At 41.0% G+C, this 15,028-nt stretch overlaps 1 protein-coding gene across 7 annotated transcripts in view; it reads left to right on the top strand.

Annotated features, from left to right (window-relative positions):
* Positions 1-15,028, top strand: part of TRIP12 (thyroid hormone receptor interactor 12) — a 124,697-nt gene that overhangs the window by 74,861 nt on the left and 34,808 nt on the right. For all 7 annotated transcript variants that reach the window (XM_090054336.1, XM_090054339.1, XM_090054338.1 and 4 more), the window contains 10 exons: positions 2,713-2,849; positions 3,612-3,695; positions 4,812-4,907; positions 5,741-5,889; positions 8,929-8,964; positions 9,046-9,141; positions 10,525-10,617; positions 10,763-10,924; positions 14,316-14,384; positions 14,486-14,651. In XM_090054336.1, the coding sequence (XP_089910462.1) occupies positions 2,713-2,849; positions 3,612-3,695; positions 4,812-4,907; positions 5,741-5,889; positions 8,929-8,964; positions 9,046-9,141; positions 10,525-10,617; positions 10,763-10,924; positions 14,316-14,384; positions 14,486-14,651 (1,088 nt within the window). The remainder of the gene's footprint in view (positions 1-2,712; positions 2,850-3,611; positions 3,696-4,811; positions 4,908-5,740; positions 5,890-8,928; positions 8,965-9,045; positions 9,142-10,524; positions 10,618-10,762; positions 10,925-14,315; positions 14,385-14,485; positions 14,652-15,028) is intronic.

Genomic DNA, 15,028 nt, shown 5'->3' with positions numbered 1-15,028 from the left:
TAGGAAAATACTTAGTGGTGTTTAACTGCACCCTTAAGTTTACTATTTTGGATCTTGGATTATCCCATTTTAGGTATTGGTGTTGGAAGGTTGGGTGGCTAGCCTGTGGCACTTATGGCAGGGACAGCTTGTATGTGGCACATGGCAGGTTGGAGAGGGTTTAGGCAGCACAGTGGCAGATAGAGCAGCATATCAGGCATGGAGCACAGGGAAGGGAATCAAAAGCGGAACAGCAGATTAATCAAGAAAAGTATCAGAGTGGCCCTCAAGAAGTGTGCAGGGCTAATTTAGTGGTGCTCTTGCCTAAAAGACTGACCCCCCATGGTTTTGAGGTCTGAGTGTTTTTAAGATAAACTCAGACTTAAGGCACTAAGGATGATGGCAACTTAAAGCTCTTAGTGACGCCTTTTGAAGCTAGTTAGCTATTTTGAAGGTCGTCACTTTAGGTATTTGTCAAGAGCAGACATTGCAGCTCATAACTTCATAGTTACTGAGCCTGTTTTGGCTTAACACAGCCTCAAATAAGAAGTGCTAAGCTGAAACTTATAGAACTAAGACAATCCTGGTCAACATGTTTAAAAACTTAACCTTGAGAATGGGAAATTTAAAGTAATAGACATTTCTGGGTCTCCACAGGGAAAGCTGAAGATAAAATAGACCAGTGTAGCTGAGATTTTTATGTATGAATGCCAAATTAGTTCTAGTACCTTCAAAAATATTTACTAGCTATCAATACTTTGATTCTGCCCATTGTCCCATTTGTGACAATAAACTAATTATCCACTTCTTGGACTATTTTATCAGGATATAAAGGGCAAAGTGCTCCATGTGTCCTCTAAAGTTACCGTAAAAGCATCACCAGATTTTTAGCAAATGACGTATTTTATAAAACTTTCAGCCCTTCTTTCAGTGTTTGCAGTATTTTTGCCAATAAAACAATCGCTATCCCATGATACTGTCAGGAAAAGTTGTGGGGTGGGGAGGTCAAGAGGAAGGGAAAATCAATTGGTCTCCCTTATTGCTAGCAGAAAACTAGAGTCAAGGTAGAGGGGCAGCAGTTGTAGCATGGAGCCCTGTGTAGTCTAATTATAACCTGTTTTTGTGGTAAATACTCAGCAGGGCAATCCCAATCAGTGAGTTAGGTTGGGTATTTCTGCTGCAGTGTAGGCACATGCTCTTAGCAGGTAAGCTCTCCTAAGGTCTGTCTCTAAAATTTGTTTTTGCACTAATTGCCTTAACCAAGCTGTCTTGGTAGCTTGTGACTGACTTGGTTTCTCATTGTTAGTGGTCGTTAGGTATGAATCTTCAAGGTATGTTCTAACGTGCTTATAAGCAACAAATGGCGCACAGAGGAAATCCTGGACTTTTTAATTTCTTGAACAGGTCTGGCAATTTTTCTTAGAGTTCAGGCCATACTGCTCAACTGACTTCCTTGTGGATGTGATGGCATTGACCAGTTTGAAAGAAACTAATAAAGACCACCCACATAGTTGAGATCTACTGAAGTAAACAAGTCAGACTAAGCATGCCAGAGAACAGAAATTCCTGTTAACTTTCTTTAGTCTTCATTTCCTACTGACATCTACTTTTTCCCTATTGTATAGATTTTGTTTATGCTAATTCATCGAGTGGTCTGGTTTTCTAGAATCTCGTCACATTATTGAAATTCCCATGAAACGTCTCTGCATTTTTTTTCATTCTCAAGAAAATGGTGTCCAAAAGGCTGCCTAACAAATGCATCATTTTCTAAATACAAAAAGCATTACAAGGAATGCATTTGGAGGTTTGCTTTTTTTTTTAAGTTTTCGAAAACAAAATTGCTTTGAATCAAGGAGGAGACACTAAGCATTGTGACACTAAAAAGCATTTGCTGAGTTGACACTACTTGAAATCATCTTGTGTTGCCTTTTATGCTGTTTGTGATATCATTTGGTAAAACTAGTTGATGTGTCAATGAAGGCAGGAGAAATTCTAGTCTCTGAACCTAAGCCTTCAAGCAGGTAATTGGGGGAAATGTCAGAAGTTTTGGGTGATAATGCAGTTTTGTAGCCTATACACTGTAATGTAGATTTTGAATGATTTTAACTAAATTTGTTTACCTTCAGTCTAAACTGGATTTGACAACCTTCATTGGGGTCCTTTTTTCCCCTCTCAATGACCTGGAAAAACTGAAAGTGTAGTCTTAATTTGAAAGATTGCTATGGATGTGCATTGTCACTTCATAATTGTCTGAACTGCAGACATTAATTTGTTTCTGTTTTTTACACCTGTTAGTGACACCCTTACTTCGGTCCTGCAAGTAAAGATGAAATCTTTGACTCCGGCCTTAATCGCTAATTAAAGCAGTCAGTGGAGTCAACTGATTTTCTTTTTCATGCAAAAAATTGAAAATGTAAACGGGTGGGCTATTCTAATGGATCTGCATTTCGATTGGTCTTCTGAATTTATATTTTGTGGTAGTCAGTTTTATTCTGCATGAGAGTCGAAATAAAGATTCAGATTGTGATGAGCTCTCTTTAGCACCCATCTTTGTAATACATTGTCTATACATATAAATAGGGATATCATGAAAATAAAATGGCTTAAAATGCTGTGGGGTAGGTAGGGAGGAAAAAATTGCTTGGGAGTACCTGATGCTGGTATCCTTTATACGGGCTCTACTTTTGTGAAGTATTATGTGGACAAATGCTGTTTGATTTCGTGCATTCCTAGTCGGCGAGGCTCTGGCCTGGGCAAAAGAGGAGCAGCTGAAGCTCGCCGACAGGAGAAAATGGCTGATCCTGATAACAACCAGGATGGAGTTAATTCTTCAGCTGCACGGACAGATGAAGCTCCACAAGGAGCTGCAGGTAAGTAAGAATGCAAACTTGACAACATACTTTTTTCTAGCATTCGGTGATGCTAACCTCTTACTTGGTTTCATTTTTCCTAATGCTAAATGAGGAAAAAATAAATGCCTTTTTAACTTGGTTTTGGTGAATTAGAAAAACTGATTATTTAGACTGACACCCTTTCTTGTATTGAAGAGCACCTTACTACTTTTGGTCTTACTGAAATTTTTTATAGGGTAAAATGTAGTGCAGTGGGAGCAAGGGCATCCCAATCTGGGTTGGTTCAGAGCACATTTATTTAAATTTTTCAATAATTGTTGGCTTTTAGAAAAAATAATTTAAAAATATTTCATCTAAAAATACAACAGACTTGCTTCAGTCTCAACTTTCAAAATTCAACAAAAATGCAGCATTACACATTTGGTTATTTAAATTCTGATTGTACATCTTTGTGTACAGTGTATGGTCTGAAAGCTAAAGCAAATCTTTGTTGGTTGGAATTATGCACTCAGTGACCTCATTTAGTGTCTTGGTGAAACTTAAAGACAGTGGGAAAAGAATCTACAGCCTAAGATGGGCACTCACTCTTTTTGTTGCATAAATATCACCTAAATGGATCAGCGTTGTAAGATATTTTGTGAAGCCAGTCCTGTGCTGCTGAAGTCTATGGCAATTTAGGTAATGACTTTAGGTGTAGAATTGGGGCCTAAATGTTTCCACAGTGCTTTTTGTACTTAAATAAATCTTGTTGACTCTTACCAGCTTTTTAACTTTTACCAGCTTCTAGTTCAGTTGCTGGAGCTGTAGGCATGACAACCTCTGGAGAAAGTGAATCAGATGATTCTGAGATGGGAAGGCTGCAAGGTAAAAAGCTGTTTTAGTACCTCTGAATGTATATGGTGTTGCATGTTTTCATATATTCTTACTGCCTATTCTATATTAATTAAAAATTCTCCCAGTACACACAAGCCAGTGGGTTTTTTGAGTTTGCTAAAGATGGTAAAGAATTTGGCAGTGCAAGAGAAACCTGAACTTATTCTTAACTCATCGAACATGACACACTTTAACTAACTTTTCCTATTTATGTACTCTTCAGAAAACTCACATGATTAAAAGCTTTTGAGATGAAGCTCCACTTAATATGCAAGCCTGTATTTTGCAAGGAGGAAAGCTCATTGCCATGAATAGTCTTTCTTTGTTTGCAAAACAAGACTCTTTAGGCCTGCCACTTTTTTTTTTTCCTCCCTTGCTGTTCAGTCTGCTCTGCATCCATTCTCCAAGGATCCCCCTCCCCCTCACCTCCCTGCCCCCAGTCTGAATGTTTCTGATCAGGTCTGTAATTTGAAATCAGGACCACTCATTTGAAGACAAGAAAATAGAATGAGCTAGACTGCTTTTATATTAAAATACTGGGATTTTCTTCATGCCTTTCAGATGTTTTTTGCCAAAACACTTCCTAATTTCTTTTGCCACCCATCCCTTTCCAATCAGTAATAATATATTCAGTTTTCCCCTCCTCTGGATTTATTTTTGTCCATTCACACAGGTTTATCTGTTAGAAATAAGAAACCTGCTGTTTTTATATTTGTGCATTAATTTTTTTACAACAGTTTCCTAATTTGAAATAGCCTCATTAGAGACAGGCTCCAATTTTTGCATCAAAGAAAATTTAAGCACAGTTTAATCATGTAGCATTTCAAAAGGGAACCAGCAAACCCCCCAAATTCTAGTTGATGGCTTTCTAATGATTTTTCCCTTTTTTTTTAATAGCTGTCTTGTCCAGATTCATGTTTGCTTTAAATTGCACCTAAGTAAAGAATGAGCTTTGGAGAACAAAGGCATGTCTTTTCTTTCAGTTTGTGCCTTAACTTTTTCTTCTTTTATAAGATGCAAATTCTGTTGCCTCAAATTTTAGGGTTCATGAATTTGTTGCATAGGAGCTTTGACAGTGACTGTTCAAAAACCTGTGTTTACTTTTAGCTCTGTTAGAGGCTAGGGGTCTTCCCCCTCACCTTTTTGGCCCTCTTGGTCCTCGGATGTCGCAGCTCTTTCACAGGACAATTGGAAGTGGAGCTAGTAAGCAAATTTCATATAATTTAATTCTTTCTGTAGTTCACAGAATGGCTAAATTTAGCCAGTGGTAAATGTAATACCTGTGTAAATATTTTAATTATAACTAATTGCAAAATATAATATTGTGAAATAACTTTTAAATGACATGTGGAAATCCAACATATAAAAACATTACGTCCCTTCCTCCCCTCTTAGTGACGGAGTACTAGAAGAACTTGTTTCAGTTTTAAAAACGCTGTCTTGTTTTGTCCGCTCAGTATGTTTTCCTGGCTTTTAAAAAGCCATACTGAAAAATAGATCTAAAGTTGGTTGGATACAGTATCTTTAAGCCTGATTTGGTTATATGGGTTCAAAGGGACACGTCTTTCAAGTGCAGCAGTTTCATTGGAGGCTAAAAACGAAGTCTTTATTTTCCGCCTCTCCCCTATCATCTCTGTTGTGAAGCTGGGTGGGTAGTCAAAAGAACAAGGAGGACATTCAGTTATCTGTCAGGACATCACATTCAACAGGATTAAACTTATCAGCTAATTCTTCCTTTGGGTATACAGCATTCACTGGACCTGGGGTACATACGGTTTGCTTTCTAAAGACAATGTAGTATGCAGTACACATCACTTCACTTCATTTCATCCCGTAGCCTCCTACTGTATGCAACAAGGAAAGCTCTGTCTGTCTGTGCTAAATACTGAATAGTGATTACCCACAAAAATGAGACCATGCAAAGCATGCACACACAAAGCAAACTACCTCTGCTCTCTCAGGAAAAATATAAACATTTGATCAGAGTAGTCTTTACACTAAAAATATACAGGTTCTCATGGATTTTTTCCCCTTAGGTTCTAAAGCCCAGCAGCTTCTACAGGGTCTCCAGGCCACTGATGAAAGCCAGCAGTTACAAGCAGTAATTGAGATGTGCCAGTTGTTGGTTATGGGGAATGAAGAAACTTTAGGAGGATTTCCTGTCAAGAGTGTTGTACCAGCTTTGGTAAGGCTCAACTATACTGTATTTGTATGTGAATAATACTTCTTTACTATTCCTTTCCCCTGTATTACCTGAAGGGGATGTTTTTAAAGACTGACGTGTTTCTTTTTGTCTCTAAGGCTATACCCAGATGAGTGTAGATGTGTGGTACGTGGCGCCGCAGACCCGTTTGTGGCTCCACACACTGTACATGCAGGCATTCCCTACACTGCTACCTTGCGGACTTGGGGGACCCTTGGAGATTCTGGAGTAAAAAACCCATTTAAAAAAAAAAAGTGGGGTGGCACGCACTGCCACCATGTGCGTCACCCAAAACTGGAGCCTGGCCGGCTAGAGCCACAGTCCTGCTGCTGGCCAGGCTTCCTGCCATGGCTGCAGCTCCCCAAGGCCTCCAAGACGCCAAGTAAGGCTTCTGGGTCCAGCACAGTTGCTGACCCCAGCTTCCCCTACCCCACCATGCTGGAGTGCACATTTTCATGGGCGTTCCCCAGGGACAAGTAGCAGCAGTGCAGGGTATGCTGCTGCTACTTGTCCCTGGGGAAACAAATATTCACACTTGTCTGGATGCATCCTAATTCTGCATTGAGGGGTAGCCATGTTATGAAAAAAATATATACCTGCATCAGCATATCCTAATTTTTATTCCATGTAAATGTGTGATTTAAATATGCAAAATTTTTGCTTTTCCTGGCACGTGCTGGATACACACTGGTAATGGAGCACAACTGTTATAATAACTTGGGGTAGGGGATGCCTGCCTCCCTCTTTCAGTGGTATGGCTCTTTTTTTAGTCCCAAACACTAGAAAAAGTATATGCTACTCCAAAGCAAAATCTCTCCTTCAGGCTTTGGTTTTCTCTAGTCCAGTACATCCAGTATATTCTCTGTCCTTTTTGGCATTTATAGCTTCTTTACTTTAGTCTCCCTTTAAGGGTTCACTTCTACCCCCCAGATTTGTTACTGATTTCTCAGTAGCATCTGTAAATAATTCTTAAAATGTTCTTGTCTGTAGACATCTGTTATTAGCTTACATAGCTCTACGCAAGCCTCTCTTACCAGAGGCTTTCAGAATGGGCCAAAACAGCCATAGATATTCTCCCTTGGGTCTGCTAGCAAATGTACTTTGTCCTGTCCTCGAGGTTTCTCTCCCACATCTCCAGTGGCTTGGTTTTTATAACATGCAGGTCTTTAATTTTGACCTTTTGTGAGTCCTTGCAAACTGAGTCCCAGAATTTCTACTTTTAAATAGGCTGAGATGCCATAAAAGGAATGTTAGGCTGTATTGCTCCTTGAGGGCCAATGTACTCAGCTGTATATGACACAAATATCTGCTATAGTAGCACCTTGGACCTCCTAATAAAGCAACATTTGCATTAGGTGCTGTGCAGCTAGTTATTAAAGTGCTGGTTGCTGGGATGGATCTAGGATTGTATAAAGGAGAGATTGGGGGAGGCAGGTCCAGAAGCTGCTACCAGTGCTGCAAGTGTGGCTTCAACCCCCCCCACCCCCACCAGCCCTCAGCCTCCCCACCCTTTTTCTCCCCTACCGAACTGGCAGACTCTGTAGGGGAGGAGCAGCCACAGCACATCCACTCCCCTGTTCGCTGCTGACTGTCCCTGAAGTCCCATGGGTGAGGAGCTCCAGTCCCACTCCACTTCTTGGAGGCTGGTCTCAGCCTGGGGCAGCAGCAGTGATAGTGGTGGGCAGGTCGTCCCCCCCCCCCCCCCCCCCCACCTGCTGCACCCAGGGAGAGTCTGCCTGCCCTCTGGAGTTCCTGCTGTCCCAGACTGAGCCCAGCCCCCATGCAGCCCAGCTGGAGCAGGGCACAAGCTCTTCTCACCCCCAAGAGAGTGGAAACATTGGTAGTGCCAGGTGAGCAGGAGAAGATGGGCTGTGAGGGGAGGAGATTCCCCTCTGAGCAGGGAGGGGGGTAATTCTTTTCTTCAGGACTTTTCCTGAAGAAAGTAAGACCTGTACAGAGCAGCTCACATCTTTAGTTTCAAGACTGATTATAAAAAGAAGACAAATGGATGGGAATGGGACCTGAAAAATAATAGCAATAAACCTTTAGAATGAAGGCAGATGATGCAGCTCATCCCTTGCTTAAGACGATTCAGATAGGAGAGACTTGTACAGACTGATAGAGAGGTTTTCTAGGTGGATTTTAAAAATGGGTTAAGTTGATTAGTTTTGTGAACTTGGGGATCGTCCAGTGTTCATAGGCAGTGTGCTAAGAAGTACAGAGGCCATCTTTATGCATGATCAGGGAGGGGCAGTGCTTAGTTAGAGTGGCTCTCAGGTGCCACTCTAATTGAAGTGCCCTCGGCGTCTTGTGTATTTTAGCACTCCCTTGCTTCAAAATGGCGATGGGGGTGCTTTAACTAAAACTCATTCAATGAGCTTCAGTTAAAGTGCCCCTGCTGCCATTTTGGAGCACTGGGACACCGAATACATGAGATGGCAAGGCTGCTGGAGCGTGTTAATTAATCAGTCTGCTCAAATGTGCTGTAATTACAGCACATTGGAGCAGGCATCTCGCATGTCTACTGGTACCCAGAGGTGCATTAGAGAGAAACGGGTAAGTTCTTATTGTCAGATGCTTGCCATAGACTTAAAGGTAACAAGTGACTGTTTTTAGACCCTGTCCAAGAGCAGGATGTGTGGAGACTTCTTAGTCCTGGAAAGAATGAACTAGGTGTAGGCAACTGGCTCTGGATATTTGAGAGAAGGGGAAAATATAATTCAAAAGGACCTTAACATATATAAGTAGAAGTGTTTTTAATGTCTTCTAAAATTTTTTACTGTTCTCTGTTATGGAGAGGGTATTTCTGCTTTAAAATTTTGGTTTTGAATTCCATTAATAACTTTCGTGAAAGGTTATAGCTGTTCTTGAAACTGTCCTAATGTTCCAGAGTCTTCAGTCAAACAATAGAAAATGCTTATAACAGGATTGTGATTATTTTATAGAATAGTATCTTCTGTAAATCTGGCATCTTACACTAATTTAGACCAGAACTGATTGGGTATTCCTTTTCTTTTATAGATAACATTGCTACAGATGGAACATAACTTTGACATTGTAAGTGATATGAGTTATTATAGATCAACTCTTTTCTGCACATTTAATTTAGATAGTCATGGAGAAAATTTCTTTTTCTAGATGAACCATGCTTGTCGAGCCTTAACGTACATGATGGAAGCACTTCCCAGGTCATCTGCTGTAGTGGTAGATGCAATTCCTGTCTTTTTGGAAAAGGTAGTGTTAATTGTATCTTCCACAGTTAAAAGTACATGCCTATCAAACTGAAGGATAATTTTTTACTTTCTGGGTAAACTGTTTAATCTAATGACTGTGTATAATATGGTAGCTAATATGCATTGCTGCAAATGTCTGCTGAAAACTAGCCCAGCATATTGCTTACAACTGGATTACAGTAACTCCACCAGTGCTGTGGAGATGAACCTGATCTAGTTTTAAACTAGCTAGTTTGGATACTGCTAGCAGTGTAGCCTCAGCAGCACAAAGTTCAGCACAGACTGTAGAATCCCATCTGAGTGTGTTAATTTTTTTAAGTGGGTTTCATGGCTAATGTTGAGTCCTGTGCTGCCAGTCAGTATTGTTAACAGGATCCGCGCTAGCTAGATAGGCTTGTCTACAAGGGCTTCAGGCACTGCAGTGTAGACAAGTATGGTAACCTGTTCTTAGTCCCATATTGTTAATTATAACTTGCTTTTGTGCGTTTCTACAACAGCTGTAATCAAAAGAAGTGCTTGAGCTACCTTCAGACTTTATTGAGGGCTTTTGGTCTTTCTTTCTATGTAGTTATCGCTTCTCGGCCTCTTGAAGGCTCAGATCGAAAACATCTACTATGCTCTAGATTGGAGAGAGAGGGGGGAAAAAAAAAAAAGGCTGGTGACCTAGCTTTGGTTTTAAGGACCCAAGAAAGATTTTTAATGTGAGGACATATTGCAGTATGGTGGTGTTAGCTGTATCTACAGACAAGAAATTTTAGTTGGCTGCTTTTCAAAACCATAACTTTTTACTAACTATCTAGAGGAAATGGCAACAGTGATCTCAGGCCCCTGGGCGTATTTATGAAGGAGTACACTTGGTTCATGTTGTTAATGATTTTTTTGCTTCATTCTTTTATTGTAACCTTTCCTGTTTTGAGGACTGGGGACTTTTTCAAGCAGTGTTGCCTTGGGAGAGGATTTAAATACCACTTGCTTTGAGAATCCCCCTCAATTCAACTTAAAATCTTTTTGTAGAGGAGAAAGTGTTATGAAGCCAGTTGTTGCAGGTTCAGTTTTTGTTTCTTTAAACAGTACTAAAACCTTGAGACACTAAAGGTATGTTGCGTGGACTTTTGTTAAGAACTTCAGCACTATTACTTTAACAAGAAAAAATGAACTCTTGATTTAATTTTTGTTTAAGGTGAAAAATAAACTGATGTACTTGTGTTTTGAGTTTATTTTGCAAAAATGTGTCCTCAGACATACTAGTTTTTAATGGAGAGAATTTTAGATTATATTAGAAAATAGTATTATAAATGGAGAACAGAATATTTACTTTTGTACATCTGCCTTGAAAACCAAATTTAACTGGTAATTCACTTGCTTGTTTTCTTCTCTGTCCTAGCTGCAAGTTATTCAGTGTATTGATGTGGCAGAGCAGGCATTGACTGCCTTGGAGATGTTATCTCGCAGACATAGTAAAGCTATATTGCAGGCAGTAAGTATTATATTATCCCCAACAAAGAGAGAGGACACTTATAAATTCATAAAACATAAACTGCATGGTGCACAACTTCTTCCCAGATTTGTAACTATTTCCACCAACAGTGAGCTTTTGGTGTAACAGTTTTTTTGTATTATAGGGTGGCTTGGCAGACTGCTTGCTGTATCTGGAGTTCTTCAGCATAAATGCCCAGCGGAATGCACTAGCCATTGCTGCTAATTGCTGCCAGAGCATCACACCTGATGAGTTTCACTTTGTTGCGGATTCTCTGCCATTGCTTACACAAAGATTAACCCATCAGGTAAGAAGCCTCTATAAAGGTGGTGTAGTCTTCATTTTTACATGTTAAGGAAATTAGATGCTACCTGTAGTGGTCCTATTCTAAACTCCCACCTCCCTCTTCCACTGCTTCCCCATGCATGGCCCAGATTCACTCTCAGCTTCCTGTGCTACATTGCACTGTCCCACTCCTGGGGTGGAGACCGGAAGCAGCAGTCAGAGGAGGGAAGGAGAGCTGGGGACTCTGCTCTGGCTGCAATACGCAGAGCAAGAAGAAGAACAGTGGCTGAGCAAGAATCTGGGGCCACAACTTAACTCCTAGCGGGCTGCCAATTGGACAACCCTGACTTAAGTGACACTAATAATCCTATCACTGGAAATGAGGAAAACAGATATCATCCACTAGAAATTTCTGACATTACTTCTTGATGCTTGATTAGAAAACAGATCTAGGATCTGAAGAACAAGTATAAAAGGGCACAGAGGATTATTAAAAAACCTTTTTGAATGGCTATTTTGTATTGTTCAGTTTCTCAAGATTTGCAGTACCAATGACAAAATTATGACTAGCTCATATAAATCTGTGGATTTGGATTATTACAACTTTGCAACCACAACAGTGATTTTTCAGCACTAGTTCAACATAATTCCAGTTGCATGTGGTAGTTACTTTCTCTGAAACAGTTATGTTCTTAGCCTGATAATGGGTGTTTGATGGTAACATACATGAGTCACACTCTAGCACAAGGCTACCTTTCTTTGCATTCCACAGTGGTAGGATTCCTCTAAAAGCTTGTAAATGACAGTCTGGGAATTCCCTCCTTGGGGACTTTAACCCAATGTTAATAAAAATGATGAGAAAATACCCCAAGTCACTGGCTGTGCCCTTTCCCCCAGTAGTCTTTCATAAGTATGCACTTTCAGACTACTCATCTAAAACATGTCTTAAGTTGATTTCTGCCTTCCACATCCTTAAATTTTCTTCCCTAAATTTCATGGCACTTCAGGGAAAGGAGATTATATGCATTGAATATTATTTTATATGCATAAAACTAAGCCATTCAGATGTATATCTAGATTTTTTTTGTGGCTTCTGCTGAAAGGGTTAAGGAGCAGCATGCATCTTCCCAGAGCCAAAGTGGGTCTCTTATCTTCAAGTTGTCGTATCTTTTGGATAAGAAAAATTCCTGAAGGTAGTTTGGAACTTGGGCAGCCTCTGGGAGACATTTGGGTAACATTGCCATGCCTTGGATATTGTGAGAACTGCCACATGGAGTCTCCTGTATACTTTTTATTCACAGGTGCAAATTGGAGACTAGTTCTGATAGTCCTATGATTGTATCTTTTCAGTATCAGGGCAACTGCTCTAATTTTTAAAAGAATGGAACCTGTGAGACAGTTACTTACAGAGGTAATGACTACGTCACTTAGAGTTCAGGGAGTTCTTTAATGTGTTGACAGCCTGCACTTGCCTGCTGTTAAGAGTTCTGCCCTTGTAAAAATGTAAGAAAATGATTTGTGGGTTGCACCTGTCCCACATTGTACGCACTCTGATATGGGGAACAATGAGGCCCTTAAATTGCAGGGATAGTCGCAAAGGAAGCTGTTACTTGGAAGGGTCTAATCTCATGTGCATATGCACCAAGAGCGGAATTCCTGTGGATATCATCTCAGGCCACTCTTGTTGTAAGGTAACTGTTTTCATTCACCTTGCACATATCTGTGCTGTTGGTGATGTGCTATAGATTACTTTTTTAATAGGCCTGGTAAATCATTAGGAGTTGTAATGTTTTTTAAATTTAAATTTTGTTATATTGAAAGTGAAACTGAGGGTGTTTATAACTATAAATACATTCAAAATACTAAAATGTTAGGTATTCCCTGGCAAGAAAAGCCACTAAAACTTGTGGCCTAACATTTAGTATTGTGTGTGGTGTAAAGGTACAGTACACGCATAAAGTGAAGGAACCTAATGTGGGTTTTCTATGGAAGGGAACAGCTATTAGTATTGCTCAGTGAGAAGTTAAGCTGGGGTGGGCATAATATGGTAGTCAGAGGAATTTGGTCCTGCCTGAAGTGGGTACCTCAGTCCCACCTGGCCCAGGCACTGTCCAGCTCATGGTACGTCCCACTACCCTGGGTATACAGTAGGGCTGGAGCAGCTCTATGGCTTGATTTTCCACTTCTAGGTAGTCCAGGCAATGGCAGCTCCTTCCAACTACCTCTGCTGCCGGCTGCTGCTGCTGGACCCATGGAGACTGGTGGGGACCCATGCGCACAGCCCCAGCCCTGGCTCAGCCCACCCCATGCCCTCTCTGGACCAGCTGGGACTTGTGCACATAGCCCTGGCCCTGGGCTACCCCATGCCCACTCTGGACCCACCCACCCACCCACGATGAGCGGCAATGGCTAGGCAGAAACTGCTGCTGAGCGCAGGAGAAAAGTAGCTGCCACCTTACTGCTGCCAGGCCCTTCTTGCTGCTGTCTCCCAGAGCCCACACCCAGGCTGTCCCGTGGATTCGCTCCACTGCCACCAGTGCTGTCTCTGAGCTGCTGCAGCAAGAAAGGCCTCATAGTGGCAAGGGAGAAGCCACTCTTACCCAGCAGGTTATAGATTCATAGATGTTCTCCTGGCTAGGCCCGTGCTGCTAATTGTGGATGGGTGGATCCAGAGCAGGCACGGGGCTGGCCGGGGTCAGGTCTGTGTATGTGGGTCCTGGCTTGTCCAGAGCTGGTCCACTCCAGCTGAGTCAAGTCCAGGGTGGGTGTGAGGTGAGCAGAGGCCAGGGCTGCGTACTCAGCTGTTGGTGATAGGGAGGGACTACAGGATGTGCAGGTGCTGGGTTGATGTGGTGCAGGATGGGAGGGAGGAAAGGAAGGAGAAGGTGGGGAATACTGACTGGCTTGCAGCAGTGCCCCAAAATGACCCACATAGCCCATGGGCCCAAATAATTGCTTGCCCCCGAGTTAAGATGATACCTATGAAAGGCTTCAGCTGTTTGGCAGAAGTAGATAGCGGGCAGGAATACAATATGGAATACATTCCCCAAACGACTGGACTGGGAATTTAGACCTGCCCTAAGACTGAGATCTGAATGTTTTGTACATCTTTTCACTGCTTACAGGTTTAATCTGGCATAGTGACTTTCTATTTTGTAATCTACAATGGAGTAACTTTCTTGCGATACATTTAGTCTTGTAGGCTATAGCCATTCTAAGAAGTTAAGTGTTGTTGGTTATTTAAAAAAAAGAGGATTTCTCTTTTTTTTAAATCTGTATTACGTTACAAACTGCTAAAAATTGGGCTTCTATTTTTTAAGCAGGGAGAGGAGGAACAGGTTGATGTCTGACTGTGCAGGATTGTATCTTATAAAAGCAGTAAATTTTTCAATAACTTTTTTTTTTTTTAATAGGACAAAAAGTCAGTAGAAAGCACTTGTCTCTGTTTTGCACGTCTGGTAGACAATTTCCAGCATGAAGAGGTAACTCTTTTTTCTCTTTGTTCATGTATTGTATTTTCTTTTGAAAGGTTGTCTTAAATAATCAGACCAGAATTTTTAAAATTCTCTCTCTTTTCTTAAAGAATTTGCTTCAGCAAGTTGCTTCTAAGGATTTGCTCACAAATATTCAACAACTCCTGGTAGTGACTCCTCCCATCCTGAGCTCTGGGATGTTCATCATGGTGGTGCGCATGTTTTCCTTAATGTGCTCCAATTGTCCTACACTTGCAGTTCAACTTATGAAGCAAAGTGAGTGCCTATGTTCCTCTTACTTCTGTACCATCCTGCCCCTTCACTTGTTTTTTGCATATCAGCATTGGAAGTGAAGGATTGGTAAGAATTGCACTTCATAATCTCTAATGTACATAATCTGTTAGACATGACAGTTTTAAAAAATTGAGAGGGGAAAAAATACAGAAGTGGTGACTTCTGTACTAAAGTACAAAATATAGCTAGTCCCCTTATTTAGAAGGAACTCTTCTCTCTTGGTAGAGAGATGACCTGGTTTTCATATAAATGTATATGTTAACATATTTCAGGTAAAATTATTCAGCTGATGTTTCCTAGGTGGGGAAAAATGTGAGCATGAGAGGCACTGGATAGGAAACATGAAAGAAAACTGGCAT

This window comes from Crocodylus siamensis, chromosome 6 (genome assembly GCF_052110815.1).
Source record: "Crocodylus siamensis isolate JL-2025a chromosome 6, ASM5211081v1, whole genome shotgun sequence".
NCBI classification, from domain to species: Eukaryota; Metazoa; Chordata; order Crocodylia; family Crocodylidae; genus Crocodylus; species Crocodylus siamensis.
Note: the sequence above shows the minus strand (reverse complement) of the source record. Positions and strands in the feature narration are given on the sequence as shown.